The sequence below is a fragment of the Geotrypetes seraphini genome, chromosome 4, assembly GCF_902459505.1.
Source record: "Geotrypetes seraphini chromosome 4, aGeoSer1.1, whole genome shotgun sequence".
NCBI lineage: Eukaryota > Metazoa > Chordata > Amphibia > Gymnophiona > Dermophiidae > Geotrypetes > Geotrypetes seraphini.
The window spans coordinates 247,935,523-247,955,912 of NC_047087.1; the positions used below are offsets into that span (position 1 = coordinate 247,935,523).

A 20,390-nucleotide genomic window follows, 5' to 3' on the forward strand; every position below is an offset into this window, starting at 1 on the left:
GTGTTTGACGAACTTGCTGCACTTTTTTGAAGGAGTAAACAGACAGATAAACAAGGGCGATCCTGTCGACATTGTATATCTGGATTTTCAGAAGGTGTTCAACAAGGTTCCGCATGAACGACTACTTTGGAAAATTGCAAGCCATGGAATTGAGGGTGAAATACTCACGTGGAATAAAAACTGGCTGGAGCATAGGAAACAGAGAGTGGGGGTAAATGGACAATACTCGGACTGGAAGAGGGTCACCAGTGGGGTGCCTCAGGGCTTGGTGCTTGGACCCGTGCTCTTTAACATCTTTATAAATGATCTGGACATAGGTACAATGAGCGAGGTGATTAAATTTGCAGATGATACGAAGTTATTCAGAGTAGTAAAGACGCAGGGAGATTGCGAAGATCTGCAACGTGACATAATCAAGCTCAAGGAATAGGCATCGACATGGCAGATGAGATTCAACGTGGATAAGTGTAAAGTGATGCATGTCGGTAACAAAAATCTCATGCACGAATACAGGATGTCCGGGCGGTACTTGGAGAGATCTCCCAGGAAAGGGACTTAGGAGTTCTGATCTACAAGTCGATGAAGCCCTCCACACAATGTGCGGCGGCGGCAGCAAAAAGGGCAAACAGAATGCTAGGAATGATAAAGAAGGACACGGTACTACTCGAAAGGGTCCAGAGAAGAGCAACTAAGATGGTTAAGGGGCTGGAGGAGCTGCCGTACAGCGAAAGATTAGAGAAACTGGGCCTCTTCTCCCTCGAACAGAGGAGATTGAAAGGAGACATGATCGAAACATTCAAGGTACTGAAGGGGATAGACTTAGTAGATAAGGACAGGTTGTTCACCCTCTCCAAGGTAGGGAGAACAAGAGGGCACTCTCTAAAATTGAAAGGGGATAGATTCCGTACAAACATAAGGAAGTTCTTCTTCATCCAGAGAGTAGTAGAGAGCTGGAACGCTCTTCCAGAGGCTGTTATAGGGGAAAGCACCCTGCAAGGATTCAAGACAAAGTTAGACAAGTTTCTGCTGAACAGGAACGTGCGCTGGTGGGGCTAGTCTCAGTTAGGGTGCTGGTCTTGGACCAGAGGGCCGCCGCGTGAGCGGACAGCTGGGCATGATGGACCACTGGTCTGACTCAGTTAGTGGCAATTCTTATGTTCTTATATTTCTTATGGAGCAAAAAATACAGTAAGCTGGTCAATTTGTACAATGTGGGAACAAATTATAGACTTAGGATACAAAGGTTGCCAAGTTAGAATCTTTTCAGGTAGGTTATGCTACTTGTACATGGAAGATTAGAAGTTTCAAGTTTATTAAAAAGCTTTTTAAACCGCTTACTCGAATTTCTAAGTGGTGTACAGTGTAAAATTACATGAAGACGTATTTAAAACATAAAAACAGGGGGAAAACTGGATAAAAACCATGGAACATGTTAATACAATATTGGACAGACTACGATAGGTAAGTGGGGAGGAACTACAATCAATAAAAAGAAAGTGCTACGTGAAAACATTTGAAAAAACTTGTCGAGGGCAAAAACTCTACAACTTATAAAATTTCCAAGAATTGCTTTACAGATTTCTTGAGGGTTTAACAAAGTATATGAAAGAGGTTTGAAAGGGGGGTACCTCTGGACTCCTTGCTTAATATTCTAAGAGCATACTATTTTACCACTATGCTTTCACAAGGTTCACCCTCTCTTCTAGAACCTTGGGGAGTTTAGGTTCACTTACATCTGCAGTTATATTTGATGGAGACTGTAAGGAATTAGATTCTGAAGTTGTATATCAGGCATCAGAAGCAGGTTTTTTTTCTTGGTGAGCAAATTTGCATCTTTCCAGATGTAACCAGAGTAGCTTAGAAGAGGAAGAAGAAATGACTTGGAGTTCATCAAAAAGGGGTTCATTTACTTCCGAGTTCCCTTGCCAATGTACATTCCAATGTTACATTTATATTTTTTGAACCTCTCAGTTGTTTGTTTTTGAGTGACAGATCTCCTGAGGTTCTATCTAGATTAGACCCTATGTAATATTTGTCTTGATTGATAAGATGGAATCTGCAATTATAACAAACTTGACTTGATAGAAGTGGCTTTTTCTTTCTTAAATCCCCTCCCCTCTCACATTATTATGGACTTTCTGGAACAGCTCTTATTTACTTTAAAGTGTTACAATTTTAATGAGTACGTATAAACAGAAAAAGTGTATGTATACACACACATACATCGATATACCAGTATTTGCTATATTGGCCCCAAACAATTAGGTATAAAAAAACTGCCTTGTGCTATGCTGATCACCAGACATTCCACATATATGCACTAGGTCAGGGGCAGGCAATTCCGGTCCTCGAGAGCCAGAGCCAGGTCAGGTTTTCAGGATATCCACAATAAATATGCATGAGATAGATTTGCATCTCAAGGAATCAGTGCATGCAAATCCATCTCATACATATTCATTGTGGAGATCCTGAAAACCTGACCTGGTTCCGGCTCTCGAGGACTGGAATTGCCTACCCCTGAACTAGGTTATTAAAGCCTAACATACTATGAAATAATACTGAAAACTGTACTAATACTCCCCAAAATGGAAAAAAAAAATATGAATGTTCTGTGCATACAAGACAAACTAGACTTCAAGCTTAAATGAAGTAAATTTAAGAGCCTAAGCACTCAACTACACAAACAAATATATTAATCTATTTACAAACCCAATTAACCAATATTTTAGATCTTATTCTGAATACAGTTTGTGGTATGGACTATAATGCTGCTCATTTGGGTTTCTAAACAGATATGATATTTTAGTATGGTTGATTTCTCAGAATTTTTTTGTTCATTCAAAAACAGTTATTGCTCTATCTCAAATACACTGATATAATTATGTGTGCTTGTTTACAAACTCTTATTTACAGTTTAGTTTTATTTGCTTTGAAATAGCTACAATTTTATGAATTAAAACCACATCAAAGTACGTAGATCAGTTCCATTCATCCACCTCTAATCACAAGCTTTAAAGGGCAAAGTGTATGCATTCATAATGCTGCATGTATATTTGAGGATCTAGGAGGAAGGTAGCCAACACCTGAAAAATTACTGCAGAGAACAAAGTGTATGAACGCCTTAAACATACCGAACACTATCAAACAGATCTGGAGCATCTTCCCATTGCTTTTCAAGGCTATTTAACTACAGTAACCTCATAACTTGCATCGTTAAATTGACAAGCACACTACCAAAGATTATATAAATTTATTTTTGTAAGTAGCAAATGATTAGTTTTTTAAAAAACAAATTCCATTTTAATGTTCTTAATTCCACAGTTCATTTGAAATAATTTCATAAGCTCATAACCCACACAAAAATATCTGTATCTGCTCTATATTTACAGATAACTGGTCACTATCGAGGCACATGCTTAAAATTAAACTGCAATCAATGTCCAAATAATTTGTGCAGAGCAACACTTTATGACAACACTCTAGACTGTATTGTCGTTCCCTTCATGCAATCCGAAGTGAGAAATGAATTTCCAGTGTGTTTGTGTGCAGCCCTTTTTTTTTTTTTTTTTTTTTTACATATATATTTCACTTTGGTGTAAAGTGGTACAAATCAGTGGTCACTTCAGACTATGTCAACTTAGTACCATAATCATTTAATCTCTGAAGTCTAATACCACGTGAAGCTATGTTATGTTTAAGGGAAGAGAAAGTCCCAACTTACTTATGAAAAACTGCAACTATTCCCTTTGTGTGTGTATGCTTTGTTAAAGATACGTTGTGGAAAAAGTTTGCAAAATTATATAAAACCTGACAGTGAAGAAGCTCAAGTAGCCTCTAAAATTAAAATGTTTAGCCTGATTTTTGGCATAGGAAATTTTTCTAATAAGTGGGAGAAGGTCATAACTAGTAGTAAGCAGTAACCTCAGTGTCTTGTCAATGAGAACACCATGGACAAGTTCCCCAAGTCAAGTAACCAATCTTTTTTTTTTTTCTTTTTTTAATATATAAAAACTATTCCCTTTGTGTCTGCAAATCATTTGATTTTCTTTTTAAAACCGCATCTGTGACAACTATCCACTGAAAGTGGTATAAAAACAGGTAATTCCTACCCACGTTTGCATAAGGTCAGCTAAGGTCTTCAGTGAAAAACATAAGAGTGGTTAATGTCATAAAATGTTCATACATGAACAGATGACATTACAGTACAGGCTGTTCACAATAATTTTTGTGTAATACATGGCAACAAATATATTAGCTTGGAAGCGCAATACTGCATTGCAGTTTAATCAGGAGGCACTTGATTATACTCATGGTCTCAGAATCCTTCATAAATCCATATCAAGATATCTGGGGAGGTGGGGGGGGGGGCTAACTCCAGATTTCTTGAATTTTCACAGTATAAGTAATTAGCTCTAGAAATATATATATATATGATTTCCTGATGAATATAATCTCTGCTTCAAAAGATTAAGGTATGCAATGTTTGGCAAATATGGGACAAAATCAATCCACATTATCAGTTATTTCATGTAAATGTCTATTACTGCCTCAATGCATGGATCCACCTAACTTGCTTCTTCATTAAGGGCAACAAGCCTGTTTAGTTTTCTTTTTAATTGATATGGTAATCTAGAACCTTAGTTTGATGAATGCCTTTCATATATACCTAGTCTAAATCTATAATTAGGCAGGTTAATAAATCTGAAAAATAAAAAATGTTTGATATAAATAAATGTTATCCATATGGCAGTATACTAAAATGGCCCTTTGCTCTTTGACTAGTAAAACATGTCTTAACACTACAGGTAACAGTAAAGTCAATGAAAGCAAAGGGTTCATATTGCAGGATCCATTTTGGTCTTTCAATACATCTGTTACAGTGAACTAGTTTCATAATATTTCTGGATATTAAATTCATGAAAATTATGGTTCATCTGCTATTAATGGAAGCATTTTGAAATGTTTTCCTAATATTCTGCAGAACCAAACCTACATAATAACAATTAAAAACATTTGAGTGATGAAATCTGATCTACTATAGGAACACTAAATTTCATTATTAGTAATAATATATTTTACCTGGAAAAGAGAAAAAAAAAACCTATTCCATAGGCAAGAAATAAGAAAAATGTAAAGTGCAGAAAGACCTCAAATTATTTTAAGCAGTACCAGAAAATTCCTTCTTGATAAAGCTCAAAGCTATTCTCTCTGGTATGCCATCTGTTCATTATTTTGTCATTCAACAAGGTAAAAAAAATTCAGTGCATACAAAAATTATAGATAATAAAATACTGGTCAAAAATTATTGCAGCAAACCTGTCCAGTCTACATACTGAATAAAAGAAATCCACATTTGGTATTCTAAAACATGACAGGTGAATAATGTTCCTTTCTTTTGGCACAATCACTTGAGTGGGCAAAATACTTTGGTCCTTAAAATGCTAAATCTCCAAAGTGCTGAGTGTACTGTGAATGGAAGGGTGGGTCCACTGGTTTTCCACTCTCCCCCCGAGTTATTTTCATTTACTCCACCACACTGCTACCAGCGGCCACTGACACTAGTAATGTCCGAGTGATACTGGTGGGGGAGTCTTCCGCTGGCTCCTCCTTCTAGAAATGAGGAGCGTATGTTTGGTGGATCAAAAAGCTTTCTTCGGTTTTTATTCAGTTCTAAAACATAGAAATGGGAGAGACAGTTACACATTTCACAATAAACCTTACTCCACGCTCTACTAGTACATAAGGAGTGTGCTTAGGAAGCATGGTATTATATAGCACTGAACTTTCACTATTTCATGTGATATTTTGCAATTCAGTTTGTATGTTTTCTGTACTAATTGTAGTACTGATGAATACAACAATCCTACTTACAAGGCAAATGCAGATGTAATAAGTCTGAAACCATCCAAGCAGTTAAAGCGAGAAGGAAAAAGTCTCAGAACCCCACCACCTCCCTGTTTGAATGTGGGTAGGTGGCTATTGGGGTGATCACTGGCGTAAAAGCCCTCCTTTGCTACAAATGTTAAGAGTGGCTTCATGCAATACAAAAACAAGCTTTAAAGTATATTAATTGCAATATTTTAGGTGCCTGTTGTTGGAGAGATGAATCACACTGACATTGGCCAGCATTTCACATTTTCAGCTGCATTGGGGTTTTCTTGTTCCAACTGGCATTGCTCATAAGGGTTCATTAGAATTATTGTGCTATTTAGGGTGGATTGTTTGTCTTCACACCCCGATGGAAGTGGAAGTGGGTGGGTATTATATTTTGATGTTTTCATTGATCAATAAGTTCAATATGATTTTTACTCTGGGCTCCTTTTACTAAGCTGCGATAGTGTTTTTAGCACACGCAGAATTTTACACGTGCTAAACCCGCTCTACGTGGCTAGAACTAATGCCAGCTCAATGCTGGTATTAGTGTCTAGTGCACGCAGCAAATTAGCACGCATTAAGCGCGCGCTAAAACCACTAGCGCAGCTTTGTAAAAGGAGCCCTATATGTCCAAAATAATGCATTTGGTTTTTGTTCTTGAATTGGGGTGGGAGGGAGGGGGAAAAGTTTTTGAAGTATTTCTATGACTGATATAAATGCAATTTTGAAATTAATTATATGTAAATGTATATTTTAAAAAACAGGGAGGAATGGAGGGAAGTATAGTACAAAGATTCAAAAATATCACTCTAAAACAAAAGCACCACACAAGCCAAGAAAGCTGGCTTATTACTTAAGCGAAAGAAAAGCCTCAGACAAACGGAGAGGTGTACCCACACTCTTCCACCCAAGCATCATAGGCAAAAAACTTTTGCACAAGTTTAAAGTTAGCAGGTGGGAGCAAAAAATAGCTGAGAATGATTAATGGTAAAACCACTGAACACAAACAGGCCAGGCTGACGATCGTTTTGTGGCTGGTAACCACTGCTTCAGGGCCTTAGCACCAAATCCAGGCTATTCTATAACACAAACCCAAAAGGGAAATGAAATTGCTCACCTGCTGAAAGTTGAAAAAGAGCAAAAACTCATTCAACTACTTACAGTATGCAGATCCTAACTGCTGCTTTCAACCACAACTTTCAAAGCACTGTTGTGGGGCTTATAACCATGTCCAGCCCTGTCAGGAGAAAGATCACGTGACAGGTCAGCTGAACACGAACCAGCCAATCCGGGCAGACCATGTCAGCTCATTCACAAAACAGAATTAGTGAAATCACATGCCCTGTCACGTGATCTTTCAAAACTAACTACCAGCAAAAGACAACAAAATATCTGCACTGCAGTGCAGACATGCAAATTCTAATTTCATGAGATATGAAGAGTACTGGTATGTGAACAATAATGCCAACTTATTGGCCCAGACATCATCATGTAACAACATTTTTAAACAAAATGTAGCACTATTTGCAAGGTCTATTTAAGCAAACCATTACCTGGCCTTCGCAGTACCTTTTGAAACCTAGTGTAGGGTCCTCTGAGTTTGGACACTCAGTAGTAGTAGTAGTAGTAGTAGTAGTAGTATATAATGGCCGCGACTTTCTTCCCACAGACTGTGAATGCTGCCTTCACAGCACTTCGAGTCCTGGCTGACCTGATAAGCAGAAGCTTACCTCATGATCAAACTCAAATCTCTTCTATGGCTGTGCACCCCTTTGCCCCATTCAACTCTATTGTTAAAAAGCAAAAAAGCACACCCACCAATATTCAGCCACAGAGGTCAGCATGTGCTTTAACTGCTGGTTGCAGCAGGTAAATTATACCCAGATATTTAGTGCCAATATTCAGGTATTGGGCAGTGCTGAATATCCAGGGATAATGGGCAGAGCCAGGAGGTACCCAGATAACAGAAAACTATTTGGATAATTCCGGACACCTTTTTTGCTGTCTTTAGTTATTTGGATACAGATGTTGAATATCATCAGTCTCCAGGTAACTTGTTCTGCCCTCCTGACCACCTCAGAGCTAGCTCGAGAGTTCTCTTGAAATTTTCAGCTGCATTATCCGGATAGGTATGGCCCTTCTCAGTAGTCAGGAAGCAAAATCTGCTACCTGAATTGTTGCTGAATGTCTGGCCAGGAAATCATTCTGGGGTCTGGATATGTAAAAAAAAAAACAACTTTGCTAGCAGACCACAGGAATAGCTTTGATTTATTTTGTATAGGCATGCAACAAGTGTTTTAGAAGTGTTTTGGCCATTATACACAAAGATAAATGAGCTAAGTGTTTTCCTCTCAAATGTTTGTTCAATTTCAAGCTGCTCTTTGGCTATCTAATACATTGTGATTTGAGCACACACTGGCAAACGTTCCAAAATGTTCTCTGAAAGTGAATTTTTGCTATTTCCAGTGGGAAAATACACCTTAATTTTCTTCAGAGATTTTTCAAAATTTTAATAAATCGCAAACAAATTTCACTACTTGAAAACATTAACAAAATGCACAACATTTTCGTTACTTTATAATATACCTTTTTTTTTTTTTTTACCTGAGATCGCAAGAAACATTTTCCTTCTTGCACCAAATGTGGTAACCCCTAGTTCTTTCAGATCTTGATCAGTGAGGGTAAGGAATGTCTGCAGGTCAATCTAGTACAGTAAGATACATATATTTAGTACATAAAGCAGTCACACTATGTGTACACTTATTAACTCATTTTCCCTCCTGGATATAATACAAATTAAATGATGCATAGGCTACTTCCATGGTTGTAGATCTAATTTTACCAAAACTTTTGGAATATATGAACACCTATATTTAACTAGTTCCTTTATCTAGTCTTGCTGTCAAGAGAAATAAATAAATCTCAGACAGAGAGGAGGAAAACACACCATAGGAGCAAAGCCTGAAAAACTGTCAAGTTTAATCAGTAAATCTCCTTCAAATATAAGGAATTTTCTCACAGGCAATGCAAATAAAGTTGCAGCCCATCATAGCAATATATTTACAGTATCTGATTTTAGGTTTCAAGTAAAATGATAAAAACGCCCTGAAGCAAAGAAAAAATGTAAAATAAATGTTGATCCAATAAACACTGAAATAAACTACACTTCACCTAGTTCTCTCTAGCCCCTTCCCTTCTCAATATTTGTGCCTTTTCTGGCCTAATTATGTCTAAGTGGCACACATGTACATTTGATTTTACTGGAAAAGGTGTCCAATGCCACCACCTCTGGCACAAACACACTGAAATGTTTTTGTATCCTCAAATAACTCTTAATTGACTGGAAAATAAATACCTAAAATAAAATGTATAAACACCTAAAAACAGTAGCCCTAAATATAACATACTAAAATCAATGTGCCAGTTTCCAGTTGTATTGAGGACTAATTTTGTGTGTGCAGTTTTAAAGCAATTTAATAGGACCCTGCATTTCAGGTTATAGTTGGAGAAGTTAATTACAAAATTGATTTTATATGACTAGAGGTGTTATAATCTGTTGAGTTGTATTTGAAACATCCTACTCAGAATGCCTTTTGTAGTTTTTATTATGCTTGTTTTGTGAGTATCCATCTTCTTAACACAAGCCTTTTTTTTCCTGGAATTATCTTTGGTGGACCATTTTGTACTGGAATTTCAATAAAGACCTCTAAAAATCAAAAAGAAAAAGAAATCCAATAAATCTCACCCAAATAAAATCCTTAGTGTATGACATGAAATAAGACTAATTAATCCAAAATCCCTACTTACACTAGAGAACTGCACGATTAAGTGTACACAATTTTGTTCATAATGAAGATGGGCACAATCATATAAAATTGCATAATTTAGTGTACATTCAGGGGCTTGAAGAGTTGCCTGAAGTCAGCCTTATAACAAGGAAGTCAAAAACATCACCACAGACCAAGGTAGATATGGTGACCTGAGTCACCTTCCCCGCAGCAAATCCTTAGCACTCAAACCCCATTTTACTACCTGTGACAACTCTGAAAAATAAGTAACAACTTTTCAGAATCCGACTACCCAACTACTCTATGCCTTAGTACTCTCCTGCATTGATTACTGCAATGCACTATTCAACGGTCTCATGGGAAAGAATATACAATGTCTTCACAGCATGTACAAAATGTGGCAATCAGACTTCTAAAAAACCTCCTCCATAGCTAAACATGTCTTCAACGGCCTGATGCTAGCATTCAAATCCTTGCACGGCCAACCCTTGATGACCAAGCTCCCTCTGTATGTGTTGAACAGGTCCCTCCACTCCCAGGATGAAATATGCTTCATAACCCCGCAATGGTCATGCCCTTCAACTGCAAACCACCAAATGATATCCCTACTCCCATTCATACTGAGCCACTGGAATCAACTGCCCCTGCAGATTAGATCCCTTGAAAGACGCTTCAACTTTAGAAAAGCAATAAAAATATACCTCTTCACCTAACTCCCCTGTCCATGACCAAAAGGTTACAAAGAAATATACACTGGTACTAAATCCCCGGTATGTGTCACGTTAGGATAAAAACTTGTATTGCAGATTAGTACTGAATCTATGCCACATCATAACCTGTTAACTGTACATTATGTAAGTTTAACCTGTAATCCGTTGTGAGCTCTTTGGGGAAAACAGAACAGAAAATGAATTAAATAAATAAATAAAAGCAGCTACCAGATACAGCAGGTGTAGACAGACAGGACTGCTTGAGTCAATCAGCCTGTCAAGTGGTAAGTTGGTGGAGAAGAGATCAGCACACTGCTGTGCTCACCTGAAAATGAGATCCATCCAAAAACTTAAACTATCTTTCCCTTCGTTAAAAGGCGTCATCTATGCAGGAAAATTATGGAAATCTCTTTGCTTCAAAATCATTGTGCTTTGGAATATATTATATGATATACGTGATTACATATGAAATGGTAAGGGTGGGAGGGGGGATAAATTTCATTAATTTAAGATGATTGTAACAGAAATTCAAGTGATTTTTGTAAGTTTAAATGTTATTTCCGATTACACTTGTTGTAAGTTATAAAAATGAATAAAGATTAAAAAAATAATAATAATAAAGGAATAACCTTTCCGCCTTGCTGCAGAATCTGGGCTCATTCCAATTATTCTGTAAGCATCTGAAAACCTGGCTTTTCTCTAAAATGTAAAGCTCACTACCCTCTTTATAACCACTAATTCTTATTATGTTTTTCCCTCATTTATTAAAGTACCTGTAAACCGTGCCGAGCTCCATCTTTATGGAGAGGATGCGGTTTATAAACTTAAGGTTTAGTTTAGTTTAACTCTGTTATTTTGATCGTGTCGCTTTCAAGGAAGAGACCTTTTGTTTTAATCCACAAGTTCATTTTTAGGACCAGCAGGGACTCCTGAAGAAGACAATAGTGTTGAAACACGGACTGTGTAGGGTCCATATGTTTCTAGTGATTCTGGCCCTAGATATATTTATGTGGTTATGTAGATTACTTGTTTGTTTCTATAAAGCCATCAGCTTGGACATTGACTCTCACAATTTCTTGTTTTCTCGTGCGCTATCCTTGTGGAGAGAATAGGGTCAATGTTTTGAGAGATTAATTTTTGACAGCCACCTCGATGGAATCGCCCAAAAGTTCTTCTCCTAAACATGGAATATTGGCTAATCTATCTTGGAGATTGATGTCCATATCAGAGTCTCTTAAGCCAAGCTAGATGTCTCATAGCCACCGACATAGCAGATGCTCTGGATGACATCTCAAAAGCATCATAAGCTGACCTTGCTATAGATTTTCTAGTCTGTGAAAGTGTGAGAATAGTTTGCTGATATTCTGTAAGGTGTTCTGAAGAAATATACTTTTCATAATAACTGGTGTTGCCATTAAGCAAATTACATATAATTGGAAGGATTGGAGGAGATTAAATTACAACTTCTGGTGGAATTCTTTATGCCATATCTATAAAATGGAAAGGTTTATTGCATTACAACGGGGATGTTTTAAGAAGTTTCAGGATGTGTGGAAACCATTAACAAAGTATTGTAAAGATTAATATGAAATTGTTTCCCTTATATTTATCAACTTAAGGTGTAGGGAGGGGGGAATTTTATTATTATATGTTTTATATGATAATGGAATATATGGGTGGGAGGGATGGAAAAGGGGAAGGGATAAGAATTTATGAAATGTATCAATGATTGTTTGTAAGTAATGTATTTATTGTTAATGTGAATGAATATATTTAACACTTAATGTAATTTTGAAAATGAATAAAGAATTAAAAAAAAAAAAAAAGAAATATACTTTTCAAAGTCAGGCAATTTCCTTACCAGATATTTTAGATAATTAAGGATCCTGCCCGCCAGCATAGAATTTTGTTAAAGACAACATTTATCCATAGTATGGTTTTCATGCTCTGGTGGCACAGAGGAATAAACTCTTGTATTGGAAGATTTTTTTAAAGGGTTGATTCCACAAGTAATGATTTATGTTTTACCTGTGGTTTATCAAACCCTGGACAAGAAATGATTCTGTAAATGGAATCCAGTTTTCTTGGGAGCTACTGTGATAGTTAAATGCATTTCCCAATTTTTGAGAAGCGCCTCTTTAAGAATTCTATGCAACAGTAACTTGAGGAGCTCTTTGGGAGGCTCATCATAGTCTAAGGCATCCAGGTACTCAGCACTTGGACCAGTGTCAGCTTCCAATTGATAGGTAGGGCTTTGCCCCACTGCCTAATATGCCTAGTAAAGGAAAGTCTTTCTGGAGGAGATCTTTTTCTGGGAGGTGTTTTCTGTTGTGACTATTCTGAAGGTATGTCATAAGACTCAGTCGCAGATAAAGTAAGTTCCCACTCTGAGTCAGATTGCATATATGAATCATAGAGATGAGTTGGAGAAGCTATGCATTGAGAATGATGTCTACAGAAAGGTTTGCAATGTCTTTGGTACTGATCCGATGAAGACAATGATGAGGATCGATGAGTATCCCTTTTTTACTTCAAAGCATGAGATCGACATTATAAGGAACAATGATACTTTGGCATCAAATGCCATGTTGAAGAGCATCGATGCTTCGAAGTAGTGGATTGACGCCTCGATGGAGAACGTTGATGAGATGAGCTAGAACGTCGATGTGAAGATCGATGCGTGGAGGTAGAATGTCGTTGAGATGGGGAGTGACGATGCCTCGTCGAAGATACATGAGAAGCAGCTCGATGTACCAATGGATAGCTGACATCAGTACCTTGAGGCCTCGTAGTGCTATGCTTAGTATTGACTGGTACTGAGGGAGTCAACGTTACCACTGGCATGTAGTACAATTTTAATATAATACCAAGCTCCCTCTGAAAGAACTCATCGAGTTGCTCCCTGAAAGTATGTACCTGTACTGATGGCTCATCAGCCGTTACAACTGGTGCAGCAGGTTGTCTCAGAGTGGGTGACCTCTATGAGGATGCTCACCGTGAAGGAGAGAGAACCTGAAAAGCTGAAGAATGATGGCATTGCTGCTTGGTCTGCATCAAGAGACTCGATGCTATGGAGACCTTCGACACTTGCTGGGAAGTGGATGGCTTCTTAGCTGGCTTCTCTGATGCTGTAAGATCTTCTGATGTTGATGCAGGAGTTTTTGATGTCAACAGCTTTGAAGATTTGGTGGTATCCACGGCCGAGCCGAACAGCTTTTCCTGTTGAATATGACAGGCCTTGATAGAGCGCTTTTGTAAGGTGGAACACTGAGCATAAGATTTGACTCTGTGTTCAGGGCCTAAACAGTGTAGACACCAACTATGAGGGTCAGTGATGGAAATAGGCCGCCGACACCTACAGCACTTCTTAAAACCCGTCAAAGGTTTCGACATGTATGGAAAAATTTTGACAACGAAATTAAACTCAATTTTGAAAATGAAAACGAGAGACCCTCTGAGGGAAAAACCCCGGGGCCGAAGCCTGAGTTTGAATGAAAAAGAAAAATAATAAATGCTGGGGGTTGGGGAGGGTTCCACTACAGAAAAACAAAAGAAAAGATATTAAAAGAAAAAACACTAAAGCAGGAAGGTAACACAGACTAAACGGAGTCCAGTCAAAAAAGTACTTCTTCACTCCACGGAAAACGAAGAACTGAGGTGTCGCGAGTGGGCATCAGGCGGGAAGGCACTCACGCATGCGCGGTGTGGACAATCGCAAAGTTTCTCAAAACATAAAGTGACAGTACACTTTTTAAACTATTAGTACCGGGGCTTTGTGGATGACATCACCCACATGTGAGAATATGCTACCTGCTTGTCCTAGGATAAATAAAAGCTACAGAAGGCACTTTGAAAAAGCAGATTATAGTTTGTAATGGAGACTAGACAATGGCCTAGGCAGGAACAAGGATGATATTGCCTTGATGGTAAGAGCCTCATAGACAGGAATAATATTAGCTGCTTTTTCAGGGCCATTGACAGCTAGAGCTCACCAATTGAATCAAGACACTTTTTCCAAAATTACTCTTAGTTTCACAAAGGTGGAAATAGCTGATTGAGGAATACATATTTTTCTGCACTTTCGAATAGCCCCCATCTATGACTACCATGGATAATACTGCTAGGTGGCCACCATCTATGGCCATTCCCTAAGCATAAACACTTGATGGTGGACAATTCAGCTTAAGGCCACATCATTTAAGAATGACCACATTGTATTCTTGCCTAGCCCAAACAGTTAGTGTATATATTCATTTTCTGCATTTCAGATTCTGAACCATGCAAGTGTCAAGAATGTGTTTCATCAACCAAACCAACAGCAGTTATTTTGACAATCTTGTATGGTAGGCTAAAGTCTCTAATTTCAGAATAAATGCTTGCTTTGTAGATACATGGCTACAATACACACAAGTCTAGGACCAACAAAACAGCAGAGGTCCAGAGAAATGTTGGTGTGTAATTTTATTCGTCAAATCACAGTCTTGTGTGGTGGCTCAACACACACGTTTCAGCCTCTACGGCCTATCTCAGGAGCCTGAGAATCCTGCCTCTGCACACTCAAGAGAATGAAATATTCTTTATATTGTGAGGTTCCCTTACACAACATATCATCTCTACTCAAAAGTGCAACAATGGGTCTCAGAATATGGTACTAGTCATCCACCCATTGGTTTATGATACCATACGTGAACCATGGAGGAACAGGGTTGCATTCCTCACAGCTACAAATTTAACTCCATAGAGGTGGATTTGTGTTTTTTCAAGAAAAGGCTGAAGTGGGGATCCCACATGGAGATCGCCACCATCTGATATTATGTAAATAAATGGGCCCAAGTCCAATGAAGAGCAGTTTGCCTCCTGAACTGCTGAGGTCTCTATTCCTTTTCCCTGGTTCTGTTCCCCTGTAGCTTGGTAGCAAGCTGTTTCTCTTCTGTGATCCTGATTTGCACTGCCCTTGCCATACACACACACACGAACATAAGCAAATACATTATGAAAAGCATTTGACCTCTTGCTGTTGGAATACATCCGTGTATTTGCCTAATCCAAGTTTGCTGAACAGCTCAGGAAGATCAGACCCTTTGAATGAGCTGTTGAGGCTGCAGCCATTGCTTCCAGTCAGAGAGGAAATACAGTCCATGTAATTACTGCTGCTGAGATAGTGTTCAGCTGAAAAGAAAAAATGCATAACAGCAATTATTAAAAAAAAAAAATGCAAAAATGCAGCATAGCTTTCATTGTTAAATACGACCATCACCCCTCTTTCAATTTGCAAGCCTACAGTCTCAAATGCTAGATCATTTCAACAGCTGTGACATCACTCAATCCTCAATTTTTTATATCAGCGTGCTATTTTAATATTTAAACAATAAAACTGAAATGGAATGAAAATTAAAGATAACAAAAGCATATATTTTTCTCAAGTCACATTCACCATCTGCTCCATGCTGTCACAAGCCCGACTCCCGTTCTGTCCTTGTGCCAGTTAAGAGCTCCAGAAATCACCCGATGAAAATGGTTAGAGCTGACCAGTATGTCCCTGCAGGGCAGTAACAGGACCAGAAAGCTCAGGCTGAGTTCAGGCAGTACCTAGTACATAGCCCTGGGAAAAACAGTTTGGTCCCTTTAAATCCTCCATCTTTGAAACTGCTGACCAAACAGGTTAGAAGGCAGCCTCAGCTGCAGAAAGCCCTTCCCCTGCTTAGGGCTGGGCGTGGCACAGCAGCTCTTGAGCATTTAGAGAGCAGGCTGTTTCAGAGGAGAGGCCAGTCTAAGGAAGCTCTCATGTTGAAAGAGCCTCCACCTCTTCAAGAGCCAGCAGACGTGGAAATGCTGAACCCAGAGTCAGAAGAAGCAGTCCAGGAACCTGAGGAGATGGACTGGAGTGCTTTAACATAGTAACATAGTAACATAGTAGATGACGGCAGATAAAGACCCGAATGGTCCATCTAGTCTGCCCAACCTGATTCAATTTAAATTTTTTAATTTTTTTTCTTCTTAGCTATTTCTGGGCAAGAATCCAAAGCTTTACCCGGTACTGTGCTTGGGTTCCAACTGCCGAAATCTCTGTTAAGACTTACTCCAGCCTATCTATACCCTCCCAGCCATTGAAGCCCTCACCAGCCCATCCTCCACCAAACTGCCATATACAGACACAAACCGTTCAAGTCTGCCCAGTACTGGCCTTAGTTCAATATTTAATCTTATTTTTTGATTCTAGACTCTTTGTGTTCATCCCACGCTTCTTTGAACTCAGTCACAGTTTTACTCTCCACCACCTCTCTCGGGAGCGCATTCCAGGCATCCACCACCCTCTCCGTAAAGTAGAACTTCCTAACATTGTTCTTGAATCTACCACCCCTCAACCTCAAATTATGTCCTCTGGTTTTACCATTTTCCTTTCTCTGAAAAAGATTTTGTTCTACGATAATACCCTTCAAGTATTTGAACATCTGAATCATATCTCCCCTGTCTCTCCTTTCCTCTAGGGTATACATATTCAGGGCTTCCAGTCTCTCCTCATACGTCTTCTGGCGCAAGCCTCCTATCATTTTCGTCGCCCTCCTCTGGACCGCCTCAAGTCTTCTTACGTCCTTCGCCAGATACGGTCTCCAAAATTGAACACAATATTCCAAGTGGGGCCTTACCAATGACCTGTACAGGGGCATCAACACCTTCTTCCTTCTACTGACTACTCCTCTCTTTATACAGCCCAGCATCCTTCTGGCAGCAGCCACTGCCTTGTCACACTGTTTTTTTACCTTTAGATCTTCGGACACTATCACCCCAAGGTCCCTCTCCCCGTCCGTGCATATCAGCTTCTCTCCTCCCAGCATATACGGTTCCTTCCTATTATTAATCCCCAAATGCATTACTCTGCATTTCTTTGCATTGAATTTTAGTTGCCAGACATTAGACCATTCCTCTAACTTTTGCAGATCCTCTTTCATCTTTTCCACTCCCTCTTCGGTGTCTACTCTGTTACAAATCTTGGTATCATCTGCAAAAAGGCACACTTTTCCTTCTATCCCTTCAGCAATGTCACTCACAAACATATTGAACAGGATTGGCCCCAGCACTGATCCCTGAGGGACTCCACTACTCACCTTTCCTTCCTTCGAACGACTTCCATTAACCATCACCCTTTGATGTCTGTCCGACAGCCAGTTTCTGACCTAGTTCACCACTTTGGGTCCTAACTTCAGCCCTTCAAGTTTGTTCAACAGCCTCCTATGAGGAACTTTGCCAGAGTTTGTGCTTCCTGAAGCAAGGGAAGTAAGCTAATTGGATTGTGTGCTTGTTTTTGAAAAGTTTTCTTTTCTGGACTTTTTGGGTTTTGGCTGTTTGGCTGCTGGGACAATGATTTAACTGCTGTTATGTTTTGGAGAAAGTCACTACTGAAGAAGTGAATTGACTGTGTTTGCTGATGAAGGAAGCGTGCTAGTAATTTATTCTGCTTGTTTGGAAGTTGATTTTTTTTTAAATCAAGATGGCCACTGCAAGCTGAGGCTTGGCTGCAGTGAGGCAACCCTAGCAGTGTCCTTCTTAGAGCTGGAAAACCCTGAAGGTTGGGGCAGGATCTGCCCAACATCTATGAGGTGGGATTTGAGGGTTAATTTTGCTCTTTGTCCTGACAAGGAGCCACTTTGGCAAATCCGCCAACCTTCTGCTCTTGAACTCTGAAGAGAAGGGAAGATCTATAACATTGCAATGTGATGAGGTTTTTTTCTGTTTGCGTTGAAGACTACTGAAGCTTGAATTGAGTTTTGTTCTATTGCTGTCACAATGAAGCAAGACTTACCTGGGACATAAGGTGAACACTTTTGAGTATTAATCAGACCAGGCTGATGAATGTAGCATTATTGGGCTGCCAGTTATTGTTGCTATTATTTTTGCACTTTTGCTTTTCTTGTATTCTTTTGGCCCTGACTGGATGACAAATAAATTTAAGTTCATTCTTTTGATACTTACCTGTGTGATGCCATTCTGTTCATTAGCCACAAGGTAAGCTCTCCACCATTCCCAGAAGTGATTCATTAAAAGAATACTTTTATGGATTCTGAACCATTTACAAACCAAAAACAAACCACTTAAGATTTTCAGGGGTCAGGAACAGAACCTTCACCTCAGAATAATGCTGGATCAATAGAATATTAGAAAACATAATTGCTATTGACACTTTTTAAATATGAGGAGGCGTTAATGGATAATTTAAACTACATGTTATCAAACTGATGTAGCAAAACACCTATTGGTTGAACAAAAACACACATTGCCTGCATGTGAAATAAAATCAATAAGTCTTTGGGAACAAAACTCACAATGCTGTCCCTGGAGTATAAAATTATCCACAAATTGAAATGCAAAAGGTCAGAGGTGGTAGGTGTAGCTGCTACTGAAAAGGATCCAGTTACAAAAATAAATTTTCCCATTTCAATGAAAAGAAAAAAATACAGAGTACACTTTAAGAAAAGAAAGGGAAGGATGCAAGGAAAGACTCTAAAGCTACTGTATAGGCCCTATGCTCAGGATTCTCAGTTTCTGCATGACTATTACCTCCACTTTCACAAAACTATGAAAGCGGTTTTTAGGGCAGGCCGGCATGCTGAATGCTCTGCGCTGCTCCTAACACTCACAGAGTTCGTATGAGCTTCAGGAGCAGTGCAGAGCATTCAGTGTGCCAGCCTGCGCTAAACACCACTTTTGTGGTTTTGTAAAAGGGGGGTAAATGATATGCTGAGTTTTCAGGCAATAACAAATTGCTACTCCGTGAATTTCTACCATCTATGGTATCTGAAGATTGAAGGGTGGCCTACGTTAATATCAGTTAAAAAAAAGGGCTCCAAGAGTGATCCAGGAAACTACAGACATTTGAATCTTACATCAGTGCTGTGCAAAATGGTAGAACGAACAAGATTAATGGTAATGGGACAGAGTCAACATGAATTTAGCTGCTATACTTATTTTGAAACTGTAAACATGTGTATGTGTGTTGGGGGGGAGGAGGGGGCAGTTGATATAATGTAGCTGAATTTTCATAAAGTGCTTGGCATAATCACTCAAACTCCTGAGGAAATGAAAAAGCCAGTGGATAAAAGGGAAATGTCCACTGGGACCAGTGCTTTTTTTTTTTTTTACATTTATAAATGATCTGGAAATGGAAATGAGTGATCAAATTTGCAGATGACACAATTATTCAAAGTTTTTAAATCATATGCAGACTGAGAAATTACAGGAGAACCAGATAAAATGTAATATGGATGGGTGAAAAGTGATGCACATATGGAAGAATGAACTGAAAGGTATAACGGGATATAAATAAAGCTATTATTATTATTAGAATAACTCTAATTAAAGTTCCACATAGGGAGTCACCAGTGGACAATACACTAAATATTAGGCATTATCAAGAATGGGTCATAGAGAATAACACAAAGAACATCATAAAGTCTCTGCATTGCTTCATAGTGAGACTACACCAAGTACTGTGTGCAATTCTGAGTGTTGCATCTCAAAACAGAAGCAATGAAATTAGAAAAGGAAGAGAAGGGCAACCAAAATGATAAAGGTATTGGGAACAGCTCTCGCATAAGGAAAGGCTAAAGAGGTTAGGGCTTTTCAGTATGGAGAAGAAACAACTGAGGCGAGATAAAATCCCAACTAGAGTAGAAAGGGCAACCGTAAATGGTTTATTCTAAAAAGCACAAAGTCTAGGAGATACAGCATTAAGTTACAAAGGAGTACATTTAAAACAATCAGAATTTTTTTTTTTTTAAATTCAGTGCCTAGACCAGACATGGGCAACTCCAGTCCCCGAGGGCCAGAATCCAATCAGGTTTTCAGGATTTCCCCAATGAATATACATTGAAGGTAGTGCATACAAATAGATCTCATGCATATTCATTGAGGAAATCCTGAAAACCCGATTGGATTCTGGCCCTCGAGGACCGGAGTTACCCATGCCTGACCTAGACAGATTCTGGAACTCACTGGATGTTGTAAAAACAGTAGCAGTTCC

General features: G+C 38.8%; 1 protein-coding gene across 2 annotated transcripts in view; it reads right to left on the bottom strand.

Moving 5' to 3' along the window:
• Window positions 1-3,236: 3,236 nt before the first annotated feature.
• BICC1 (BicC family RNA binding protein 1) overlaps window positions 3,237-20,390 on the bottom strand; it is a 276,580-nt gene continuing 259,426 nt past the window's right edge. Inside the window, exons 19-21 of one of the 2 annotated variants that reach the window (XM_033941758.1) lie at window positions 15,381-15,541; window positions 8,479-8,578; window positions 3,237-5,670 (exon numbers count right to left, since the gene is read on the bottom strand). In XM_033941758.1, the coding sequence (XP_033797649.1) occupies window positions 5,540-5,670; window positions 8,479-8,578; window positions 15,381-15,541 (392 nt within the window). In that variant the 3' untranslated portion in view covers window positions 3,237-5,539. Of the gene's footprint in view, window positions 5,671-6,959; window positions 7,112-8,478; window positions 8,579-15,380; window positions 15,542-20,390 lie in introns of those variants that run through there. The other variant, XM_033941759.1, reaches the window with a different exon arrangement.